This window comes from Cydia amplana, chromosome 2 (assembly GCF_948474715.1).
Source record: "Cydia amplana chromosome 2, ilCydAmpl1.1, whole genome shotgun sequence".
In the NCBI taxonomy this organism is placed as follows: domain Eukaryota; kingdom Metazoa; phylum Arthropoda; class Insecta; order Lepidoptera; family Tortricidae; genus Cydia; species Cydia amplana.
In genome coordinates this window covers 20,161,717-20,188,631 of record NC_086070.1, presented here as the reverse complement: position 1 = coordinate 20,188,631, position 26,915 = coordinate 20,161,717, and the positions used below count along the sequence as shown (strand labels likewise).

The 26,915-nt window shown below is 35.4% G+C and overlaps 1 protein-coding gene across 1 annotated transcript in view; it reads left to right on the top strand.

Moving 5' to 3' along the window:
- The first annotated feature begins 681 nt into the window (after positions 1-681).
- LOC134659845 (cell adhesion molecule Dscam2-like) overlaps positions 682-26,915 on the top strand; it is a 65,995-nt gene continuing 39,761 nt past the window's right edge. The window contains exons 1-10 of the mRNA XM_063515556.1: positions 682-1,042; positions 7,980-8,046; positions 12,491-12,516; positions 12,779-12,864; positions 13,774-13,865; positions 16,074-16,225; positions 17,726-17,816; positions 18,076-18,484; positions 21,818-21,953; positions 23,967-24,086. Of these exons, the coding sequence (XP_063371626.1) occupies positions 997-1,042; positions 7,980-8,046; positions 12,491-12,516; positions 12,779-12,864; positions 13,774-13,865; positions 16,074-16,225; positions 17,726-17,816; positions 18,076-18,484; positions 21,818-21,953; positions 23,967-24,086 (1,225 nt within the window). The 5' untranslated portion in view covers positions 682-996. The remainder of the gene's footprint in view (positions 1,043-7,979; positions 8,047-12,490; positions 12,517-12,778; positions 12,865-13,773; positions 13,866-16,073; positions 16,226-17,725; positions 17,817-18,075; positions 18,485-21,817; positions 21,954-23,966; positions 24,087-26,915) is intronic.

The window sequence follows — 26,915 nt, the reverse complement described above, 5'->3', positions numbered from 1 at the left end:
TCCGATGTCACTGACGGTTGATATGCGTGGTTGGCTAATATTAATGAAATTCCTCCATGACGCTTTGTTTAGTGATTAGTGTTGAATTAATTAAATCAGTGGACCGACTGACAGTGTAAGTACATGTCCTCCAATTTTGGATAAAAAACTGCATCAATGGATTTCAATAACCGATATTCTCCAAGCGCGCAGTATGACTAGCTTCTGCCCGCGACTTCGTCTGCGTTGAATGACTGCTTTTGTGATCAATGATACAAACTATCCTATGTCCTTCTCAAGGCCTCAAACTATCTCAATACCAAATTTCATCTAAATTCGCTTAAGCAGTTTAAACGTTAAGAGGTAACAGACAGATGGACAGAAAGACAGAGTTGCTTTCGCATTTATAATATTTTCAAGCGCAGAACCAGTCAAAAATATACTTATGGCTATAATATTTAATCTTCAAAACAAAACGATGTGTAGCGTAGGTACCTACCGATATATATGTACCTACCTACACTCCAAAGCCCAAACAACGGGTCAATTTATATATGAATATTATATTTTAAGTTTTCATTGCTCTTAAGTGTAATTTACTTAGTTATTAAGTATCAACGTACATGAACACATAACATTTCCAAATGAAAATAAAACTCGTAAATTGCTAAGCCAGGTCCGTTTGTTTTCGAGCAAAATGGCAATGAATGTGTTAAACGAAGTCATAATAAATAATCTCCTAACCGAAACAAGCAATTACCATTAGCGGCAAAGGCGGTTACCACCAAATTAAATCACGCCATCAAGCAGAATTCCATTTTCAAACATTAAAAAAACAAGCTCGTGGGAAAGCTTCAGAGGTTTCAGTGCCCTCAGTTCGCTCCCAACCGCCAGGGGGAACGCGCGCGCGTTCGCATCAAAAACGCGGGAACTCTCTTGACGTGAAACTTAAACTTTCTCAACATTATGTGACATTCGATATTATGAGAGTTCGGGCGCGAGTGTAATTTGAACAAAATGGATGTACGCTTCTGGATTCTGTTTTCGTTTGTTTTGTTTACTGGTGAGTTGAAGAAAAAATTACATTTTGTTTAGAAACAAGCAACATCGTCTTTATACGTTCTTTGATATTTCTCATAAGATAAATCTGTTTTTTAGGTTTCCGTAGTCGTTTGGAAACCTTAGTAGGACCTTTCACCGTAACGGTGAAACTATAAAGGTTTCCACCACGGAGCTAAACGGCTAAACCGTTTAGCTCCGTGGTCGTTAACACTAGAAAGCTGCAATTTAACCAGTGTTACCACAATATTATACCGCAAAAACCTGTTAATAGTGAAAACACGTTTTCCCTAATTAAAACTAGTTTTCCGAAACTATTTGGTGTAAGCGCGTTTTCACTAGTTAAAAGCATTTTTACGAAACTTCTCAGTGAGAACTAAATTTGACTAGCAACCCTGTGCTGTTGAATGTCGTTAAATGTTCTCATTCAAGACTTTCTTGATCATTACTATTTTGGACATGATCAATTAGATAAGCCGTTATTGAGTTTTCGAAAAAAGTCATTTCTTAGAAATAAAAGGACGCAAGTGCTGCGAAGATACTCGATTTTGCTTGTTATGTCCGTAGTATATACAAAAAGGCAGGCAGATAGACACCGAGGAAATTCATAATTATGTTTCATATTAATTAATTTATGTCCCATATCAGTTTCGGTAGGTACTTACAGGTAATAAATAGTTTAATGTGTTTTCATTATCTAGGTCAGCGGTTCTCAATCTTTTATTTTGACGGAACCCTTTTGGAAAGCGAAATACTTGATGGAACCCTACAATATGGTAGCGGCATAGTAAAATTTTTCGAGGCGACTAAAGCATAGTGTTCTAAATTCTTGCGGAACCGGGCAGGGGTGTCGCGGAACCCTAGGGTTCCGCGGAACACACTTAGAGTATGGCTGATCTAGGTAGTTACGAAACAAAATGTAAAACCTACAACACAACATTTATATCATCCATTTATAAAAACGATGGTTAGTTCGAAATGTTTTATTTCATTTTAATAAAGATTTATTATTAAAACATCACACAGTTTTTTTTTCCTACTATAGTAAAATTATTTTTGTCGGTAAAACATTTTTCTGTATTGGTTAAAACATGACATGTGATAGATTTCTACAGTTATTACCCAACAACAACAATTGGAGCATTGGTACCTACCAATGCTCCAATTGTATGCAATTACGAGGCCATTTAGATTAGGTTATATTAGAATTGCGACCCCCAAGAAAACAAATTCTTGCCAGAAAAATAGGTTAGGTTAGGTTATAACTACGACCCCCCACGGATACGAATTGTGTCCAGAACAGTGGGTTATGTTAGGTTAGAACTGCGACCTCCACGAAAAAGAATTGTTGCCAGAAATCTTAAATTTAATACATTTCCTATCGCTGGCTAGGGAATGTATAGATTTTCTAGGAAAATTGTTTAATATAATTTACTTCACACATTTCCGGGTGATTTTAGGAATTATATACCTAGGCACGTTTTCTAGGAATTGTATACAATGACAGATTGCATACATTTTCTGTAACATATAAGTAAAAACCCTCTTGAGACCCAAAAATGTTGTTAAATGTTCGATCGTTAAAGGTTCTATATTGAAACTATGTAATAGCACTTATATGACGTAGGACCCTAAGGTTTACCGAGTCATTATTCACTTTGCTAAGAAGTTTGATTATTATTTACGAAGATTCATCATTAATAAAAGAATAGTCTTCAATGTCAATGTTTAATGTGTTTTTGTGATGCTATAGAGGCTGTATCTAAGTTTTGACCTCTAACTTGTTGATTCTATTATGAGCTCGTAATATACAAAGTGGGGGTAAATATCCTTAATGGGGTTGTTTAGCCTCGTTACGGTCTCTGGGGCGAAAAGAACTGGCACTCTTCCAACGTATGAACGTCAAAATATATCTGGATGAAATAGCATTTTTTACAGTTTATGCGTCTTGTTGTACGAAAAAATTAAATGTAAAAAAATAGTTTTTGCGTTTTGGTGCAAATAGTGCTTGCCGAACCGCTTCTCCATACAAACGAAGTCCCCATTTTCCATTATAATAATAAAAAACTCTAAAAAACCAAACGAAGTGGCATAGCTGTGGTTAATGTACAGTCAGCAATACTACCTATTCGTTTAGCACCTTTGCATACAAACTTCTACGCAAGAGGTTCGTTTTTCACTGCATTTTCTATTATATTCAGAGAGGAAAATGGGGACCAAATTTGTATAAAGAAGCGGTCACGTGACTTCGTCTCCTTTCCACTTAAGACATCGGGCTGTAATTTACAACATCTTTGTTAATATTCAAGATAACACTTTAAAAATCAAAGAACTTGTTTACTTATTTACTAATAAAATAAAATATCTTTAGTAACCTGGAAAAAAAAAGAACTTGTTATACATTCTATCCTAAAATGTGTCCCACATTCCTAGCCGCATGCTCAGTGTTTCTTAAACTGCTGCCAAGACATGCACACAAGTTCGCCTGCCATTGAATTCTCGCTGAATGGCCGCGGGACAGATGTAGCCTAGATAGCTTTTTTAATCTTCTCAGACGATGTTTCTTTGAAATTTACGGTGTTCTGGTATTCTCTTTTAGGTTACTGCTGATATATGTAAAATAATGGGTAGGTTTGTGTACACCGCAATGCATGAAATGCAGTTGCAGTCGATCTACCACTTATCTGGTACCTATCGGTAAAGAAGTTGCGCGATGATTTTATAGAAGTCTAGGGATTTGATTAATCATGCTAATATTATCCATGATTAAGTATCTTTCACAAACATAAACGCCATGACGTTTAAGTAATATCCCTATATTATCATAAATTTCACAATAATTATATAGTAGAGCTAATATACCTAAGGCGAACTTTTCGGCTAAGGCTGATGGAGTGACAAAGTTCGTCTAATATTCCTATTTATTACCTCATTCCGTAAAATCAGCGGTATCACGATTCACTAATAAAACATCTTAAAAGTGAAAACCCTGAAAGTTTCCTGAAACGAGTAATCTAAACTCAAGCACTAGGGCGAAGTCATATAAAAACCGCCACTAAGCGTAATACGCCATAAAACACAGGGCCGCACTCGAACCATAATGAGGTGAGTTTAACCGATTTAGCCAACTTGGTGACGTCATTAAAACTTGGCCAATTACCAACTTGGCAAGAACGTCACATGTCATGGATGCTAGTGATGTGGAAACTGTTTACTTGGGTAACTAGAGCGATAGCAGGTAGGCTTTATAATATTAGCTTTCAGATTTTATATTTCAGTCACCAATTTAATCAGAAATATAAGACATACCAAGAGCCCAGCCGGATATAAAAATAATATTGACATAATAAAGTAAATTAATTGGGAAACAAGAAACAACAATACTCGTACCACCTGTTAATGTATAAAAGGCTTGAATATTATTGAACTTCTTCGATTGTTGCAAACAATGTGATTTATTGTATTCAGTACTTTCTATTTATTGGTATTGCTAAAAGTCTGATACCTATATACCTAACATGCACCGAACCAATATTTACTTATAATTTTGAATTTCTAAAATTTACACTTTAAAATTATTTTTTGTTAATATTTCGTTGCATGTAAAGTTAATAATTTCTCCATAGTGTAAACCGTGCCTGGTAACCTAATATGTATAGTAAGTTGATAATATTATACTGCTTCTTGGAGGTCCCAAGTTTTAAAATCGACGCGCTCTCGCGACTTAAGCCACTTGAGTTGAATATACTCGTATAACGTAGGGCCGCCATTGCAAAGAGGCTAACTTTTATTATCATGTTTGATTCCGTAAGTTGAGTTTATAAACTTATTCACTTCGGGATGGGGCGTATATTTAAGCCTACGAAAGTTTTACGGCACATTTTGTTACATTAAGTAGGTATAACACTTACTTTGAATATAATTATGACATTTTCAATTTTGTTTTGTAAACTTGTGGTTATTATGTTTAATATTTTTGTTTTCATTGGACACAATTGAGAACAGGCTGACACAAAATTTATTTATTTATTTAATCTTTATTGCACATAAGAGAACACACTGTACAAAAGGCGAACTTAATGCCATAAGGCATTCTCTACCAGTCAACCTTTAGGCAAAGCAGATAAGTTGTAGGCGGTGCAAAAAATATGTGGTATAGATGAAACAATTACGTACCTGTACGAACATAATACAATCATAAGAAATACACAGACATAAACATATATATATACATACATACATATACATACATATACATACACATACATATGAATTCAGATGAACTTACAAAGCAGAAACACTAAGATTTTCCAGTACTGCCAGCAAAGTGCTCACTTAAGGATTTTTTGAAAGCAAACCTGCTCGGACACTGTTTAATTTGTTGTTTTTATATTGAATTGTTACATGTTTTTACAAAGGCAAATTCCATTTAAGAGGATACCTACTTCTACACAGTGGCTGCTTTTCCATACAAATGTAGTAGTCCTGATTTTCCTCTCTGGATATTAATATTATGGAAAATGTTTTAACATATTTTGATATATATTAACCATAACTATGTCTCTATGTTTGCTTATTTCGATTGTTTAATCATATTAACTTAAAGGTGGTATTGCAATATATGCAAGGTGAATATAATATATCAGTGTTACTTACATATTCTCCTCGCCAAAATATCCAGTATTAAAGAAATGGGGTAGGTGTATACGCCATTTCAAAAGCGAGTATTATCGAAAACACAGTCGTTGAGCAATCCTGCAGCCATGTGAATACAGCGTGAAAATAACGATGCTCTGAGTCCGTATCTGTTGAAGATATCTTGTTTAAGAGTCCTACCACTTGGTGCTTTACTACTTATATTATTAATTTTTTATTGCTGATTATTACTTATATTATTTATTTTTTATTGCTGATTATAAAATAATTTACCCACACTAAAGAAATACCGCTTAGCACGAGGAATTTCGTACACTGACCCGCCTGTTCCTCCTATCTCTATCGCACGCGCAATATTATATGTATTGATGTTCCACTCGCTCAGTGTCATTGATTTCCGACATTAGGGATTGCAGAACCGGTACTGTTTAAAAGAACCGGGATTTTCGATACCAGGCAAAACTGGAACCGGGATTTCCCGGTATTTTCGGTACTTTTGGGACTGCCTTCAAAAAAAGTTTTGCCTCAATATTTTAGTAAAAAAAGCGTAAAATGACCATGAATCTTTCTCTAAACATTGATATAATATAAAAAGTACCATAGTGTCGGTACACACACTTCTTTTTTACGATAATTTGTGTCTTTAAGCCATACAATCATTGCCTACATTACCTGTATTGTATTGCCATCAAATATGTTGAAGCGTATTAAGCAATTCATATATGGTAAACAATTAATTGTCAAGAAATGACCTGTGATATGGACTGCCTCTGCGTACATACTACTAAACAATATAATTTGGTTTATTTATAAATTACATTTTTACTATCTTTGTTGAAACACATCGGCCAAAAACAGAATTGTGGCTCAGTAGTATCATCATTTATTTTAAATATGTAAGGCCGTAAGCAGTTTCGTGAAAAAGGATAAAAAAAAATAATGCTCATTTTAGCATGCGTTCAAAATGAGCTTTGGCAGGGATATATTTATATTACCTACGTATATAATTATAATAATAGAACTATCAATACGAAAACTCAAAAAAAAATTTCATCCAGAATTAAGAATTTACCAAGGACCCATATAAAATAAAATAAATAAAATAAAAATCATTTATTTCGGACCACAAAAAATCCATAATATGTTAGTTGAACATGTACATGCAGGAGTTGAACATGTATATGCCGGGGTAATATTTTAATTTATTTTATAATATCCTTATCATATATGAGACTTTCTTATACTATACCGTATTCGAATAAAATGAGTATTTTATTAATTACAAAATTCTCTCTATTTTTTTGCTCGTATTAAATATACAAATAACTAATTAGTCATATAAAATTATTTATGTTAGAAACACTTATGCCCTTAAAGTTTCAAATTACGCAATTTTATACTGTCGGCATTGTCAAGCCCATTGACTATTTTTGTTTTGATTTTAATATGTGGTCAGCCGTAAAAGTCTTAGCATCAGCCTTATATTGATAAAATATATTTATTTAAAAACATCATATAAGTAACAGAAAACAGTCAAATATTGTACCGGAAATGCTAGTCCCGAAAATCCCGAAAGAACCGGGATTTTGATTTTGAAATCCCGGTTCTTTGCTTGGCTCTAAATCCCGGGAATTCCCGGTACTTTCGGTACCGGTATTTCCCGGGAGCAAACCCTAGCCGACATCATAGGCAGGACAGCATTTTAATTACGCGTGTGCGATAGAGATATGAACAGGTGGGTTAATGTACGTAGTTCCTCGTGCTAAGTGTCCTTTCTTTAGGCCGAGAGGAAAACAATAACTACGAACTACTTACAGAAAACTATTAGCGGGATTGCCAGTAATCGAGAACAACATTTATTTATTTAAAAATCCTTCTTCCACTTTGATCAAACTCTCCCGAGCGTCCGCGTCTAGTCAACTCTATGGCTGCTGCCACAGAATAAATAATAGTACTAGATACAGAAGGTCCACTCTCTAACAAAACGCATCTATTACGATAGATATAACCGCTAGGTGGCGCAAACGTGAACGAGCGTAATACGTACGTTCCGTAGCGGTGCGCGGCAACTTCTATGGGTACACACCAAAATTGGTGTGGGCCGCATGTACTTGTAGCGACGCGACGAAATCGCGGAATGAGCCACGCCTACCTGCTGCTCGACGGAACATTGGCGCAACTGCGCAGCGACACCATTTTCCATACCGCTGACTAGGCGCCGACGCTCAATAGACGCTAGTGTGGGGTAGCTGTAGCTGTAAACAAGCTATTGCTCTCTGTTACAGATGTCACCTCTTCGATGAAGAAGTACTCCCATCTAAGCGAATATCCGGAAATCATTACTTTTCAGAGGTAAGTAGATAATTATGAATAATTAATATGCAAAGGAGCAAGGTTTATTTTTTATTTTTTGTGCTGTATTGAGACCTGAACAGGAGAAATAATTTTGAGCGTGACGAGGGTCACGAAGCGAAATGCAAACCCTCTTTGCTGCCGAGTGGAACACAACATTTTTCTTCTCACGTTATAAATTGAAACCGAATTAATGATTTTCAATGATTAACATTAAAATTAAAAGTTAAAAAGTGTAGTAAGATACTCGTATAATAAATAATATAGCCAGTTTATATTTATTCTGTAACCGCTCTGGTTCGGTATGGCGTGTCCTCTTAGAACGACATCGACATGTATGCTTCAAATTGTTATTATTTTCTACACGGCTACCACGAGTTAGCGATTGACATTTACGTTAGGGTATGCCAATACATCAGTGCGAGCGAGATGGACTGCGATCGAGATTACGCTGTCGCTAAAGTAAACGTGAAGTGTCAACTCGTGGTACGGCTACTGATCTGCATGTCATGTTTGTGTAATGTGTTTACCTTTAGGTAGGTACATTTACTATTTAGTGTAAATTATACTTACTTTTAGCCTTAGCAACGATTAGATCAAAGTCATGTCTATAATAGGTACTCTACTAAGGCTTTCATCGTTTACGACTTGAGTTGCAATGCAAAGAGCCTTGTAAACTATTTAGCATAGTTTCTGAAGTATGTTGTAGTTTGAGCAAAATTGGTGACTGAGTAGAAACTAATTTCGTTGGCGCTGACAGTTTGCAAACTTCCTCCTGGCTGGGAACTAGTAATGAGCTTGTAAGTAGGACAGCATTTAAATACATGCATTGAAAGCAAAACGATGATCTTTGAAGGTGACATTTGGATGATGACTACAAAAGTACTATTGCAAGGATATGCTGCAGTATTGACGCTGACCGCGGGCGGTGTCACTGTCAAACTCCTTAATAAAATGAATGACGGATTGAATAAAGTGTACTCTATATAGGCTTTCGTAGTAGCGGCAGAAGTATTACTCGTAACAGCCCCTAGTGGGGACTTTGTACTTTAGCTTCTTCAGTACTCTTATCTTTAATCACAACGCGACGCGCACGCACACGTCACGCAAGCGGTGTGTCGTCTCTCATAAGGAACTGTATATTACAATGCGCACGTGCACGTGCGCGTCTACGCACACGCACCCGATGTGCACAGGCCTTTAAGGTGGGATTCCACAAGTGTGCGCCACAAGCATTTTTGTACTCAATATTCTTGTGCCACACAGTACCACACACTGGTGGAATCCCGCCTTTACATTTGTTCACCGCAAATGTCACATTCCATTCTACTCTTTTGTTTAACTATTGGTTCAAACAAAAACAACAAACAATACCGAAGTGAAAGCAAGTTTTCCATTGCAAACAATTCAAATAATATGCGCGTTTTCCGCCACTTTTCAAAATATTGCTACCATAATTTAATTGGCATAATTTATTCAAACAAATATCTACATAATACACGTGTAACAAACCTTAGCAAGCAAGTCAGTTTTCCAATTATTAATTTATCGAACAATTTATAACTTGTATAGCCTCTCAGTAGTTAAGCCCTTAATACTCTTGGCATAAGTACAATTTCTGAATATAGGAATTATAGTAGGTATTATTTACGGATAATTAACAAAGTAGAAATATAAATAGTTTTTAAATGCCCTAAATTGAATTCATTCGTTATATCTTCGCATATTCAAAAGACCACAACTTTTTGCTGTTAGCAATGATGACACTCTCGATACATCTCAACTATCAATACCTACATGACGTTTTTCTAGACAAAAAAATCGCTGCTATCATAATATATGTAATATGGGAAACGCCTGTCTCTCAAAGAATTTCAAAGTAAGGAAACTGTTTTCACATATCTAGTGAAAAAGCTCATAATTATGTCGTTTCTCGATTCCTAACACTTGATGCTTGAAAGTCAATAAAGGGGAATCATCCGACTCGCAATGATAAGTGGTCGTAAAGCGAAGAACCCCCTCGGGGTTATAACTTCCACCCCTACCACGGGCCGTCGGTAAAACTTTATGACCGTGAATTCTATTTATAAACGTTTACATATCGTAACTTTGCAGGTATTTCAACTTCAACACTGTTATGTGTACCTAACGGATGTTTACGAAAAATGTTGATGCCGCCTTTATTAAAAAAAATTAAAAAAAAAAAGAAATCGCAACATTATTGGGTTTGTTTGCAATAGCAGAATATAATATTCTTTACGTGTACTTACTACTTACGTAGACAGACTTTTTAAATCATTAAGTACTTACAAATAAACATAGCTAGAACATTAAAAACATTAACAATGACATGTGCGCATAATAGATACATACATGTACCTATTAAACTTTGCCACGATCGGGTAAAAGTAGAAAGTAATTCAGATTAAAATCAGAGTTTATTCCCAGCCATTTCTCGTGGTAAGGGTGTCGGGAAAATAACGACAGACGTACAGAAGTTTTATCACAACAATAAACCAAGTCACGGGGACCTCACTTCCCAACATAAATATTGCGAAGTAACTTCTATATCTGCTTATACGAGAATACTTAGGAACAAAAGCTCCGTTTCTTACACGATGGCTCATTGTTATTCAGGTTGAGCTAGATTAGTGTCGTAATTCAAGACTGTCTTGTTTTTATTATTCTTTGGTAAAAATACCTGTAGGTACATTAATTCTCGTTTGTATTTAGTGACCATGTGTTGGTACCTATTAAGTAGATGAAAAACTAATGGATTGCACGTGATCATGTGATTTAAGATTTAAATTAGACTTAAATTGAATTAAGTGCAAACCTGGCATCACGTCGTAATCGACTCGTCCCAAGCAGATTGTAACTGTAACTTAATTCCTACATAAATTGATTAATTAAAATTGTAACAATGCAGCGTATAAGCTACGTCATATCATCATCATAATGGCAACGGCATTGATTAGATGAAAAAGTTGATTAGGTTATTTTTTTAAACTTGATAGCATGATGTCATGTCATCAGAGAAAATTATTAACCTACCTACTTGTATTGGCAATGGGAATTTTGAAAATTTTTCGAGTTTTTCCCATTCTCAATAATAAAAAGTGAAAATAAACGAATGTGTTTAGCTTGTTTAAGTAAAAGCGTTGAACGTATAAAACACAAAAAAATATAGTCGCTACATAAATAGTGGGTACCTGACTTAGAAAAGTAAACCAAACTTTCGCCATAATCTTATTCCTTTGAAAAAACGTTCTTGAAACCTCAGCTAAGTCCTTTCATAATCTCCAGTTTGTCGCTTCACTCGGTCCTTTGATGACTATTTCCATACTTCGACCGTTTGTCTTTATCCTCGGAACGGAACTTACTTCAAAGGCTGCGAAGTAAGCGTTGCCGAGTCACTGAATATCCGATAAGTTATTTGGGATAGGGCATTTAATACCAATTGAAAATTATTTTGGACCCTACTTTAATATTGCGAATAGGTAATTTAACTTGCAAGATGGATAAAGTATTTATTGAAATATAATATTGTTGTTTTTCATATCCGGTCTTTTTCAAAAGTAAGAACCTGTTATTTAGCCAAGTGATAACATAAGTCTCACTTTTTAACACCACGAGATAGAAAGAGACAGACACTGTCATTAATCACGCTGTCACGTAGACAAATACGACCATTATATGCGTAAGGAATACACCCTACGCAACTAATGATTGCAGATGGTTTAAGCAAACTGGCCTTAAGATAAGAGCCACCCCACACTAGCGTCTTTCGAGCGACGGCGTCTAGGCAGCGCTATGGAAAATAGCGTCGCTGCGCAGTTGCGTCAACGACGTTACGTCGAGCAGCGGCCATAGAGACCATAGAGTTGACTAGAGGCCGACGCTCGAGAATCGCTAGTGTGTGGTGGCCCTAAGATTTGAGTTTATTAGATATCTAGATTTAATTTTATATGGAAGTTTTTCAAGTCGCTTATGGCCCGTAAAATATCATATGCAGTTTTATTTTGAATTTCATATAAATTCAAAGTATTTAAATAATGCCAATTAATGTTTCTGGGTATATTTTACTTGTATAAGGTAATAAACGACGCCTCGTTAATTGTTCAGACAAGGGTGTTTCAGAGAAGCGCAGCAATTTCTATGAGATTTATTATTACTGTAAAATAAATTAAACTGTACTTCAGAAAAAAGAAGGAAATTTAAAATTTTCCACGAATAGTACATACTATTACATGTTTCTGACCGTTTCTACCAGTCTTGGCAGTTGCACTCGCTTGTTCGTTTACAGTTATAGTTTAATTAAAATTCTCTGACCCGTTTCATTGCGATTTAATCGATTACGCTTTTGTATACGATAATTTATATCCGATTAATAACTACTGTGAGAGAGTAAGTCATGATCACATTTTGATGTATTTTGTTACAGATCATTATTTGACCCGTCTACAGTCGGTAAGTCATATCATAAAAAGTTTTGAAAGGGTTCTTTCTTTACTTACTTTATAATTAGAGTCAGACTCTAAACTGGCAGCGATTTGATAGCACAGACTGTGGAAGTATTATTTTAAACGTCAATCTTCTATGAATTTATGACGTTTATATACTTACTTCCACAGTCTATGCTATCAAAATCGCTGCCAACATACCGTGGTCGGATTCTGTACAATTTTCCATTTTTGATTTGATGAATTTTCTCATTCAAAAATTTTCGCAGACTCAAGAACAATGAGAATTCGTAGGAGCATTTCCATGACGATGTCGCAGCACTTCGGCGAAACCACCGTGATGCCAGGAGCTGACGTAAGTCAACTTGGTTAGGAGTTTGTTTATCTACATCGTACATGTAGATAAACTTTAGCTGTTTTGTCTGTACAATTTTTGTTTTACCTTTCTTCCCTATTAAGCCTACGTTTCGTTCTGAGGATGCGTTGGGAGCTTGTTGCGAGGGATGTGTTTGTCGACTCTGTGCGAGTATGCGTTGCGAGCTTGTTGCGAGAAAGTGTTTGTTAAGAACAATATAAAAACTTCATTTGTTTTCCACGCTCAGCGTGCAGTGATTCTATCGGTTCTTAAAAACACATCCCTCGCAACGTATCATCGCACATCTCTGGTCGAAACGTAGCCTAAACCCCAAACCAGATCTAACTAATAAACAACAACCATTAGACGGAGAAAAAGGACAAGTGACACAATATAAACAGGGGTGACCTGTTTGCTCAAAGTAACATGAATTATTTACGATGCCAGTCCCGAAGGGGTTCATTTGGGAAAAGAATTTGCTTGCATTACCAATTTGTCACCTTTCATTTTGGAGCTTGGAACATTTTTTCTTTGACTTATCATTGTCTTTGAACATTATCTCGTTGTGAAACTATCTAATATGCTTAAACAACTTGTCTCACAAAAACTAGAGGGTAAAAAGTAACAAGATAAACTTAAGCTTATCTACATTTAGCTTTAGAAAATTTTTAGTACCTGACTAGGTACTAAAAAGTTGCGTTTCTTTGATGTTTTAGTTCCGAACATACTTTTAGTTCGGAGTAATAAGATAGGTAATCTTTTTAAACTACGGTGGTTATTTCAATTCTTAAACGAATAATATAAGTAATTAAATTTCTTTGAAAATTAGTAATTATTCAATGTACTTATGTCTTTTTATTTAAGCAGATGTAGGTAAGTAGATAATAATAGTAACACGTTTATGTACAGATACATCTCCAGTGCACCGTGAACGGACAGCATCCGGGGAAATTCATCTGGGAGAGGGACGGCATACTTATTTCTTCAAATACAGATTCAAGGTAAAATTCTCATGAGCTTTAAAACCTTTTTGTAAACGTATTCAATGTAAAGTGGCATGGACCTACAGGACTACATAAAATTAAACCCTATTTCAAAGACTAAAAATTTAAATTACTTTGGCGTCCTTGAGATGTGCATGAATAGTTTTCTTACAACGGATTTAACTGATAATAAAAAGAAGAGATAAAATTTAAATAATTGTTTCTAAATTAATTAAATATACTATGCAAATGTATACAAATGAAAACTGTTAAAATTAATATATTGTAGTTTGTGGTTTCTCGGTAGGAAAAAAATGTTTACCTGATGCTGATATGTACTTCCAATCACTAACTAGCTGAACTAGAATACCTAAATTATTTGGCGTCATTACTTTGAAGTTCCACAGGTACAAACTAACTTTATTACGTAAGTCTTCAATCACATCAACCGGACGTTCATCTAATAAAAGAGAACTGCACGAGAACCAAGTTAATTTAAAACTTTTTCATTTTTCTTATTTAATCCGCCGTCGCTCCAACGTTCATTTGTTTCTAGTGGCAATTTAGTCTTGTCTTGCGTCGAGCAAGTCTCGGTACCTACCTACTCTCAGTCGCGTTGCAAAATGCTGCCAGTTGTGGCACAATTTATGGGAGACATTTGTATTTGTTTATTTTCAAATTCAAGGACAAAGATAAATTGATAAAAAACTGTACAGTGTCCATAACTTTTTTAGCTTGTAAAATTACTCTGGCGACTGGTAAAGATTTACGTTGCGTTTAAGCATTGGAAGTCTGGGGAAAGGCTTTACCCAGTAGACATAACTGTGTATTGAGATACTTTAGAGGCTCCAAAGAGTCCAATTTTAAGCATCAAAGCAACATAGAGAGAACCTTACTTACAAAAAAGATAGGTACCTAATTTATGAAGACAATATTATACGATTTTGAGCGAACATTATCATGAAGATTATAGGTAACTACGGTTCACCGTAGGTTATTTTCCATTTCTGTTTGTTAAAATAAGTTACCAATAATAATATGTCGGCATTGTTGCAAGCGCAGAGTTCTTTTTCTCCAGAAGTGTCATAATAATGTCACGCGCGTTGCCTTTTAGTTATTTTATACTCCTTTTATGAAGTACCCCATACTCTCTCGAGTAAACCCCGGCTCCAGGAAGCTTATTCATGGATCGTTCCCGAAGGAAATTCCTCTGAGACCAGTGTGTGACTATATAGGTCTCAGGGTGTGAGGGTGAACACCCTATCGACGTCCAGTGATGCGATGTTGACAGTAACTCAATAATGTCGAAATATTGCTATCAATTGGATGCATAATTGAAGGAAATTATAACTTTAAATGGTCAATATTTCGTGCTAAACTAACTCTAGTCATACGACACGATACCAAACGTAAAATAAACAAAACAACAAGCCTATAATAACGAGATCCTTCCTATCTTACACACGAAACACATAAATAAACCCACGCATCTCAAAGCCCTACAGTATCACATTTTCCTTGTGAGTGATGGTAAATTTTGTAGCCTCCCCTATGTCAAAGCGTCCTATTATATTGCCAAGAGATGCAACCGCCCATGAATCAGAGCGCCTACCGCGAACCACGTTCGACGTGTTGCCTCTATGTCGCACTTACGTACGAATTTACAAGTGCGACAGAGAGGCAACACGTCGAACGTGGTTCGCGGTAGGCCCTCAGAGTACGCGGCGCCACGCAAAGAGGTTTAATGCAAGTATAAAAGCGGTAATGGGATGTTAGGTGCATTTGGTAAAAGCACAAAGTAAAAAGATCACTGTTTTCAAAATGCAAGCGATTTTAAATGTTGTTTCTTAGGCAGTTGCAAAACCCTCGTTGTTACAAATAGCATATGTATACTACCTATTTTGTGCGATTGTTTTAAAACTAACTAATAATGTTGAATTAAATGTGCAATGTAAATTAGAACAAAAACTCATGCTTTCAATTTGGCAGCTACTTAATGTAGATGCCTCAGGTCGGCTTCATACTAGTAACTATAATTGGCAAAAGTTGACGTTCGACAATTCAGTTACCACAGAACATGGCACCGTCCATAATATCTTCTTAGACAAGACTTTTATAGAATCAATGAAGCTTTAGTTTTCAGTTATAAACAATACTACGCTATTGTCAATCAAATGTAACTATACTGTAAATATGACAAATTTTTAAAGGTTTTTTTATCTACAGGTACGGCATCAGCCAAACTTTGTCTCCCAATGGCGGGGTGACGTCACAACTGAACATATCACATATTCGGGTGGACGATGGAGGCCTGTACGCGTGCGTTGCTTACTATGGAGACACTCAGTTGGCGCACCATGACCGGATAAATGTATATGGTCAGTATATCTATTTATCATAAACTCCTCCACCTAAAACAAAGTATCTAAGTATCTCTGAATGATGGCTCTTGACGGCGTAGTGACGTGCAAATTGAATATCAATATTCGCATGGACGACTTTGCGTTGCTGATTAAGAAGAGCTACGGTTGATCCACCATGACGGCATCTATTATCATATCGATACCGAGCCTTCACTTGGAACTGAACATGTCACATATATAGTATGTTGATTTCCGTAGATTGGCTCATTTGGCTACACAAGTATATGATAGAAAATACTATGTGACAACATTACTTAAAGACTTCAAAATCTCTTGGTAGCCACAACTATCACAATGCATGGATAGTTGTATATAGACTATTGTATGAAAGTTTCCCTTCCCAGGCAAACTTACTTCACAAGATAAATAAACCAAAAACTTGCAGCATAACTACAAGCCACGATCGATCATTCTCGATAACATAGGGAAAGCAACACAAAATAATCTTTGTGTGCGTGATATAAAGTCTAAATTCAAGCATACAAAGTTTAGATTTGAGCTATTTTATTGCAACTGGTGACGCTGAAGATTGAATATTTTAGAAGCGGAATGTGAAATGTGCCTGGTGTTCGTTGCGGGTAAAATGTAGCACGCATACCTATATACTTATATTTTGTTTGGAATAAATAATATGCCAGTACGCTAGGTTACGAATAAGTAAATATCTTATAATATTAATTATTTATTGCGATAAATTCAAAATATTCGAAATCACGCACGGAAAAGATGACGCACTCGAGAGTACCCTACTAATTAACTATATTAACTTTAAACCGCAAACAGACCTACAACGGATAGGTCAGATAGTCATGAACCATGACAGCACTACAAGGAAAAACCGGCCAAGTGCGACTCGGACTCGGGCACGAAGGGTTCCGTGTCATTACGCAAAAAACGGCAATAAAATAACGTTTGTTGTATGGGAGCCCCACTTAAATATTTATTTTATTTTGTTTTTAGTATTTATTGTTATAGCGGCAACAGAAATACACCATCTGTGAAAATGTCAAATGTTCATGAGTTACAGTCTGGTGACAGACAGACGGACAGACAGACATATAGACCGACAGCGGAGTCTTAGTAATAGGGTCCCGTTTTTACCCTTCGGGTACGGAACCTTAAAAACTATGTTACCTGATGTTGAACCCGGTTCTGTTGTGTTCTGTTGTGTGGATTAGCTACGGAACACTAGGAAACTTGTACAGTTAGCAGCAATTGTGGCGGTTGAAACAACGCGCCAAAAGTACCTGCCATCCCGAATAACTTTTTAAAATAAAGAGCTAAATCTCTAAAGTACACGTTCAAAAGTATATCGTTTACAGTCTTAATTGTTCTATATGTAGAACAATTAAGACATCACTTTTTGTTGAGCTCTTACAACATAGGTACTTATGACGCGTTGTTTGATCCGCTACTTTTGATGCTGTCTGTACAACACAGTCATATTTGTTACAGGTCCCCCGTATATCCGAACGTTGCCCCCATTCAAGGTTCAAAGCGGCCAGAGTGTCACTCTCAGGTGCCCTTACTACGGCTACCCCGTGAGGTACCTTTTATCATGTATTTCATTTGTAAAAAAGGTTTCGGGATTGTATAAAGAGAAAAAGGTCGTACGTTTGAAGTATAAAAATATTCTAATTTGACAAATGTATCCTTAGATCCTTTTTTTATTAGGCCTCATAATCGTTTCCAAATTATACCTTATATTATGTATTGACGATCTGATTGAACTTTATTAATTTAATGTAATCATGTAACATTAATGTTAAAATATCTATAAGTACTTAAGCTCTTTTCAATTCCAGAGAAATTACGTGGGAATACAAGGGCAAAGAAATAAAGCCTGACATATCACAGTCCAGTCGCTACCGACGCTCCGTACCCTCCAGCATAGAAATATTTGGCAGAAAACCCAAGTTAAGAATCAAAAGAGACGCCACAGTAACCAGCGATGGTGTAATAAACATAGCTAAAGTAAACAAGAATGATAATGGTGGTAGCTACGCTTGCGTCGTGAGGAGCCCTTCGGGGGAGATGGCTAAGAGATCTTTTGAATTACAAGTCGTGGAAGCACCTCAGCTGGAAGAGATTTTGCTGGCATCTGACTTGCAAGAAGGACAAATAGTGCAGATACATTGTAATTTGAAGAGCGGGGATTCTCCTGTGTATTATTCGTGGTTGAAGGATGGGAAGAAAATTCCGAATCATCTAAAGGTGATGCTATTTTTTTACAAATTTAAACTGTATTACCTATTTGATTGTTTATTTTCATAATTCTGATCCGGAAAATCCTTGGAATTATCATATAAGAGTCCTGCTCGCTTAGTGGTTAACAATTATTTGCTTGATACAAATGTTAAAGGAACAAATAAAAACAACGTGTATAAAAACTTCTCCTCAAAACATAGAGTAACCGAATTAATTACCTACTCTTGCTATTTACTAATGCCTTTTCTTTTTTTTAAGACAAATGTTGCACATTTAGCGACAACTAGAGAGATTTGCCAAGATTTAGTAGCGCCCAGAGTAAATATATTTAAATAAAAGGTTCAGACAAATTGTATACTTATTCCGCACTTCTGCCAGCCTATTATGGATAGCTTTATCCATCTTTATCCACGTGATAAAATAACTGTCACTGTTTAACACCGTGGGAAAGAAAGTGACGGACACCGTTTTATCACGCTGTCACGTAGACAAGAACGACCATCATATCCGTACTGGTGCCAAGAGATAAAACTTAGACTCCTTCCAATACTCGTAACAGGGGTTCCTGCTTCTTTGGTAACAACTCACAATCAAATTCTAACCTGAAACATATGTAATACAATGACCTGTGTTCAATAACAGACCCCACTCGTATGTAAGTTAAGATACTGCTGTATTAATAATTATAAGTTTTATAACACTAGTATACGATTACGAATATGGTGGAGGGTAGACTTAGTTTTTCTGCCAACAAACTGTTCTGCAGTTTGGCAGCTAAGTGCAATAATTACACTGTAATTTTGTTTTGGATTAAATAAATAAATTAAATTAATAAAAAAAAAAACAAATAAAGTATCAAGTATATCACTATATTCACTACCAGTATTCGAAGTTTAAAAATCTAATTTTGATAAGGAATAACAATATCATAAAAAGACAAATAAAGTATGAACTAAATATATTTATGACTAAAACTAAATTAAATCTAAGAACCCTAAATAAATCTAAAATTAAACACGCAATATAAAAACTACTGAAAGATGCCTGCCTACCGCGCAACCCCTGTCGCAAAGGTGCCCATCACACTGGCTGCGTTACCGATAAATGATAAAATTCTCAGATTCGTTCATTTCGTTCGCACTGCGCTTTATCTACCTACAGAATCTACATGCAACCTTGAAAAAAAGTATCTAGACCATTTTATGCAAATCTATAGATTTTATTTGGCTGGGTATTGCATAATTATTTATATATTTTTATCATCATGTAATCGAACCAAAATATTTATTTAATAACAAAGCAACATTCCATTACACTTCACAATAAAATAAAAAAATTACATTAAAATCAAGGTACCTACTCTTAAAACTAAACACTACTACTAAATATTAATCTAAACTAACAACTAACAAGTAACCTACCCACCAAACTCGCCCCGCGCCCCTCCAGACGCAAAGGAGCCCATCACGCTCGCCGCGTTGCCACGCTGAACCGCGATGGACAACCTTTGCATGAGGAACGACCCGGAACGAGGATCATGACCACTCTGTCTCAAACGCCTGCCCACTTCCCCAATAAAAGTCCTTGCCTCAGCGCACCAACAGCCAGTGGTTTCCACAGCAAGAGGGACAAACAAGTAGTTCCCCAATACTGCATATATGTAATTATATTTTTATAATTAAGTACCTATGCAATTGTAAAAAATATATATTGGTAGGTAGGTACGTAGATACCAGCGACGGAATAACTTAAATATGATTATGATCCATTCGTCGCTTTGTTTGTAAAATCACATTTTGTTACAAGTATTTGTTGATAATAATGACCTATATTTGCATAATGTTAAATTAACAAGCCCAGTCAAACAAATAGTTATTATTGATGATTGGAGTTGAAAACTGCTTTTATTTAGCAGTATTACTTGTTAATTTCCATTTCAATAATTAGTTATTCGAGAGTACAATCAGCATCAATATTAACGGATGAAATAACATGCGCAAAGTTCCTGCCACCCCGTAATACTTTTCCAAACAGATATTATATATATATATATATCTGTACAGTATACATATAAAAGTATCTGCCATAGTCTAATTTTGTTGTCCTATTATACAGAGGCATAATGCATAGCTTTTCTTGGTGAACTATTATAATTATAATGTAAGTATGATGTATTTGACGCTTAGACTGATCGACTGTTTTTAGGGTTCCGTAGCCAAATGGCAAAAAACGGAACCCTTATAGATTCGTCATGTCTGTCTGTCTGTCTGTCCGTCTGTCCGTCTGTCTGTCCGTCCGTATGTCACAGCCACTTTTCTCCGAAACTATAAGAACTATACTGTTGAAACTTGGTAAGTAGATGTATTCTGTGAACCGCATTAAGATTTTCACACAAAAATAGAAAAAAAACAATAAATTTTTGGGGTTCCCCATACTTCGAACTGAAACTCAAAAATTTTTTTTTCATCAAACCCATACGTGTGGGGTATCTATGGATAGGTCTTCAAAAATGATATTGAGGTTTCTAATATCATTTTTTTCTAAACTGAATAGTTTGCGCGAGAGACACTTCCAAAGTGGTAAAATGTGTGTCCCCCCCCCTGTAACTTCTAAAATAAGAGAATGATAAAACTAAAAAAAATATATGATGTAGATTACCATGTAAACTTCCACCAAAAATTGGTTTGAGCGAGATCTAGTAAGTAGTTTTTTTTTTATACGTCATAAATCGCCTAAATACGGAACCCTTCATGGGCGAGTCCGACTCGCACTTGGCCGCTTTTTTTATGTTGGGTCAGCATTTCTCGTAGCAATACTAATTTTGTGGTGATGTTTGCATTAATGCGAATTTCATTTCAGTATTTACTCTGTATATGATTAACTCTTATAGTAATATAGAAAAATATACATAGTTCTATAACAGTATACGGCTTTATCCAAACCATTTTGTTCTAAAATATAACCTGATATTGACATTACAAAACTACTAACACTAATACAATCATAAACATATAACTTCTTTAAAATTCTGTTCCTAAGACAACAGGTATTTTTATTTACTACAATATTTTTTTAATTATTACATAGTTAATACCTACATTTTAACAACGCCGATAATAAGAATCACCAAAATGACTGTCGGTCAACCCTGGGGGGCCTGTGTCTTGAGATACAGTCACGCTCCGTGATTGTTAAATTTTGGGTTCTAGCTAAATTGGACTTTCCATAGCGTAGGTATGAAACACCCAATTTAGCTAGGACCCTAAATGGAGTAACAATCCCGTGTGGTGACCGTAAGTGGACACTTGGAATCCTGGTACTAATTAGTGTAATTTTCAGATAGTGGAGAGGAGCCTGGAAGTGTTCAGCGTGCTGATAATAAAGAACGTCTCGTTGGACCACTGCGGCACGTACACTTGCGTGGCCGCTAACCACGTGGCCAAAGTCAACCGGACTGTCAACCTCTACATCAAAGGTTTGCATTTTTACTTCGTTTTTTTTTGCATTAGAAAAAAAGGATTATTATTTTGTATCTCTTATAAATTCACGGGTATATACATCCCGGTCATTTGATAGGCGTGCGTGGGGATACAGATCCAACACGTAGAGGCCCTTTGGAGAAGTTTGCTGTTATGTAATACACCTGCTAGAACCCATTCGCGGGTACAAATACGTATAGATACCCGTAAATCGGTCCCAACATAATTATTAAGGTAAAATCTTGACGTGTTTAATTACACAAACGGGTCTACCGCGATATAATTTAATTGTTTTTACCTTTAATTCCGACTCCGATTCCGATTCGAATTCCTAAAAATTTCAATCGAGAGGACGAGTACAAATTATCGTCTCCTATTTGGGGACCAGCAGTGGGACCAGTGATTCAAATGTTGAATTGAAACCAGCGGATATATCTTCGGATCAGTGTACGGATACTGTGAGCGTTGCGTGTCGTGCCGTGGACAATAAACATTAAACTTTGATGGGTAGCTGCAATTTCTTTGTCTACCCCGAACTATTTTATTAACTAATTTCGGATAGTTTAGTGATGTTTTATTAATATCTCCGTTGACATTTGTTGGGACGTCAGTCTTTCCGTGACCACAGCTGGTGCAACTCAGCTGAAACGTCAGAATTAAAGGTAAAAACAATTAAATTATATCGCGGTAGACCCGTTTGTGTAATTAAATATGTGTACAAAACGCGAGAGTTTAAAGTGTTATAATCTTGACGTGTATTTTTATTGAAAAACACTTTTGAAAAATAAGTTGCGGCAAATATGTATCAATTATGAATCATATACGATTATTTTACAATATTTTGCTTTCATAAGTAATAGGTAGTGATTGATTTTTAAAAACCGTTTTTAAATCTTCTTTCTAATTGTAACAAAAACGAACTATAAATAGAAAAGTAGTAGTTGTTTTTACTTCTAGAAATTTATTTGACAAATTTCTGAAGTTTTTTTCAGTAAGTATGGATTTTATGACGACTCTTGGCTTGGTTTACAATTTGTCAAAAATTAATTAGGTATCTAGATCTAGGCTAACCTAAATATGTACCTAATAACAACGGTTTTGTAATGAAAATGGTTATTTTTACATAAGTATCAGCGAGAAATTCTGTTTAGTATTTCTAAATTAATGATTCTTATATTTGTTGAAAGCCACTGTTAGCAAATCTAAATACAATGAATATTAAAAATAATCATGAAATATGTGCTAAAGCCGCGAAAAGCAATATAGAGAAGCAACATCAATTTATTTAAATGGTTCCTTATTATCCTAATAAGATTTAGGCCGTTTAAAGTATCTTGGATTCCGCCCTAACTTTTGTTAATTGAGTAATTGAGTATAAGTAATTTGATTTGAGAGTATATAATTGGATAAAACTTGGCTTGGTGATGGACTTGATTCTTGTGCAAGGTCGTAGGTATATTTCTGATTTAATTTTTAACTTACCAATGCTTTCCTAAATTGCATGTCAAATATTTGAGCAATTGTTTAGGAATATAATTTTGAGCGTCAAGCCAATATAATAGGTATAGTGGTTCCATACAGCAGTTATATGTGTACATAACGTGATATTTTATAACTTAAAGAATGTTGCTGTTATTATTAATTTTTAAACTATACGGTGCTGCAATATCCAAAGCCGAGGCGCATTTGGATTAATTCAGTAGCGTAGCAGTACAGTTTGTTTTTGCGAAACGTTTTATACTTTCTCTTCTCGCGACTAACTCTCTCTCTCTCCACAATAATAGGTACTCCTGGTCTAACTTTTACCCTATATTTAGTCTATTTCAACCTTTTAAGTAATGGTTTCTAACATAAAAACTATCCTTCATATCGATTTAGATTATAAACTCAAATAATCTGTAAACCATATTTAATCCAAATATATCCAGTCGCTTTGCATGAATAACAAAGAAACATATATATATATATATATTTAGTAATAGTAAAAATATTTATCTTCATTATAACAGTGGCCCCTAAGTGGAGCGAGGAGCCTCAGAATACGTCATTGCTCTTGGGACGGAGCGGTCACATTTCCTGCAGTGCTAACGGCTACCCTCAGCCTCAGACTCACTGGCTTAAGAAAGATGGTAAGTTAACTTACAATATTAATTTGTTAATTAATCAAAATGGATGTCGGTCATAGTGGCATACAATAGTTTGTTTACTATCTTAAATTCAGAAGTTCTGCTAGATGCTAAAGAAAAAATGTATTTAAAGGAGAGTTAAAAAATATTATAGAAGAAAAAGTTACGTACTGAAAGCAAATCACCTGGTTCACCTTCATCTGTAATTTGTGATTCAGGCTTTGCCACCATACCTCCGGGCACGGTTGCTTAGTTAATTTAAAACAAGTATATTACTGATCCTATTTTAATACTTGAATACTAGTATAGCTTGTTATGTGTAGAAAATTATCTAAACATCTGAATACCTACCTTCTTCCCCACGTCAGAAAAGGATTTTCTTATGAATTCGTTGGTACGTTTTACGTGGTTGTACGTTGGTACTGTTGGTAGTAATAGCTACTTTACCACTACGGCTGACATAATAAATGTTCTTTGAAAGCATCTAATGCTTTATGTTGTTAAAAAGCCAAGTTACAAATGTCTCGAGTCGCAGGCTTGTTACGAAACTATCGGACCGTTAATTTTGTAGTATTCATATGCATAAACATCTGCGAACGATGCTACTAAGCTCAGAATAAATTTAAAAGTGGAAAAATTTACTGTCTTGAGTGAGATTTTAACTAGATACCAAGATCCATTTGATTCCATTGATCCAGTAGTCTAGAGTTCAAGTGTCACCCAAGACAGAACATTTTTCCACTTTTAAATTTATTATAAGCTTATCGGACCGTTGTTGGCCATTAATGCCATTATATTTGGCATTAGATGCGTTAACACAGATCTGCCTAATGTTGCGTAATGTTCTGCATACGCCGAACTCCAAATCTGCTTAACTATTATTGTGTTCTCGTAATTCGTCATCATTAGTAATGTGTTTGGGCAGATTTCATTATTAATGCCTTCTACTGACGTTGCATAGTGATTATATCTACGTGATTTGCATAAGATTTGCTCAACACAGATTTACGCTGATGGTACATAAATAGGTATACTATAGCCAAGTAGGCAAAGATAAGGTTTAGACATCTATGCAAGAAGTGATATAGTATGAATTATCTGAGATGATTTTTTCGGGCTCGGGCCCAATAGTCTATTAAACAAAAGGTATTGTTTCCTTTATGCAGTGCTTACACCTGTTTACTGCTAAAAGCCTACTTAAGTAACGGCAACAAACCCGTTTAAAAAGCAAATTTATCATTCTATTTATATGGTTCAAATTCATGAAACAACCCATTTGGAGATAACACGTTTTGTTATCTCCAAAGAAAAGACCACCCTGATTGTTCTCAGAATGAGCTGTCACATAAATTTGAACCTTAATACTATCACGATAGTTGCTTTTTAAACGACATGGTTACTTTGGCACGTGCTGAAGACCGCTCTTAAAAGAAACAAAGGCTTTTGTTTAACAGATTATAGTGCTCGAGCCCGAAGAAATCATCTGAGATAATTCATACTATACAAACATTAAATGTTACGTCATGTCATGTGCATTGTATGTTGAACATAATATTTAAACTTAAAGACTGAAATTAGACACTAAACAAATTCACTCGACTTTGCATTATGTTGATGTTGATTTTTTAGTCAGAACCATGATTGAAACTATGTTTGTTAGCTCAATTAAGTTACGTGACTAAACAGCAACGTGTTGTAAACATTTCAGAGCGTTAGCGTACCTTTTTGATGAAAACTATGTATACTACCGCGTAGATAAACTTTTACTCTACGGGTGGGAGGCGTAAACATCGAACACCCCGTATTTGCTTAAAGCTTCAAAATAGGTTTTCAGAAAACATGTATAAATCGCTTTGGTGGGAGCAATCTGTAAAAGTAAATAAAATACTTTGTGAATCCATCAGCGAGCAAATAAAATTCATTGAACTGGAACAGGATTCAACGCAATTTTAGTTCGTTATTATGACGAGTCCGACGTGTGATCAACGAATGGGGTAATTTATTTATGGAGCGGAAAATGTGGTTCCTTTTCGGACCACGACTGCGTGAAAATGTCGCTAATCTTATGAAAAGAACATGTTAAAGAGTGGATACCAAAGGTTTACTTTTCGAAGGCGCCTCTCTTAGAATCACAAAAACATAAATTTAATATTTTCTTAGTTAGCAATAAATAAAAGCTTACAATAACATGCGACATCAATATTTGTTTACTTAGTGTGCTTATTTTTGTGCCTTTTTGAGCCTGAAGAAGATTGTTATTTTTTTTGTAATCATTAACTTGTGACAGCCTCACTCAGCAGTTCGTATTTATTACACACTAGCTGTTGCCCGCGACTTCGTACGCGTGGATTTGTATATTGGTGGTTATATATTCTACATTAGCTTAGAACATTATGCAGCAAAAGATCGCAGTAAGACGGTTAATCATTTGTTAATTATTAATATTACAACGCATGATACTTGTCTTTCACAACCTACGAAGCTTCAAGCCCCTAACTGAATAAAATTGTTCTCGATATAATCCCTCTCAACCAGAAGATTTTCATGTCCTCTATTTAATAAAACCTACTACTTAACTACCTATTTACGAAGTTTGAAGTTCCTAGCTTTAAATAAAATTTGAACCCTATACAAACTTTCAACCCCTTTTTAACCATTTTAGGGGATGAATTTTTACAAACGCTAAAATTACTTTTCTTGTATTTTAATAATATGCCCATATACAAAGTTTACAACGATTAAAGTCCCGCACTCAAATGAATGTTTGACCTCTATACAAATCTTCAACCCCTTTTTCACCACCATGGGGATGAATTATCAAAAACTCTGAAA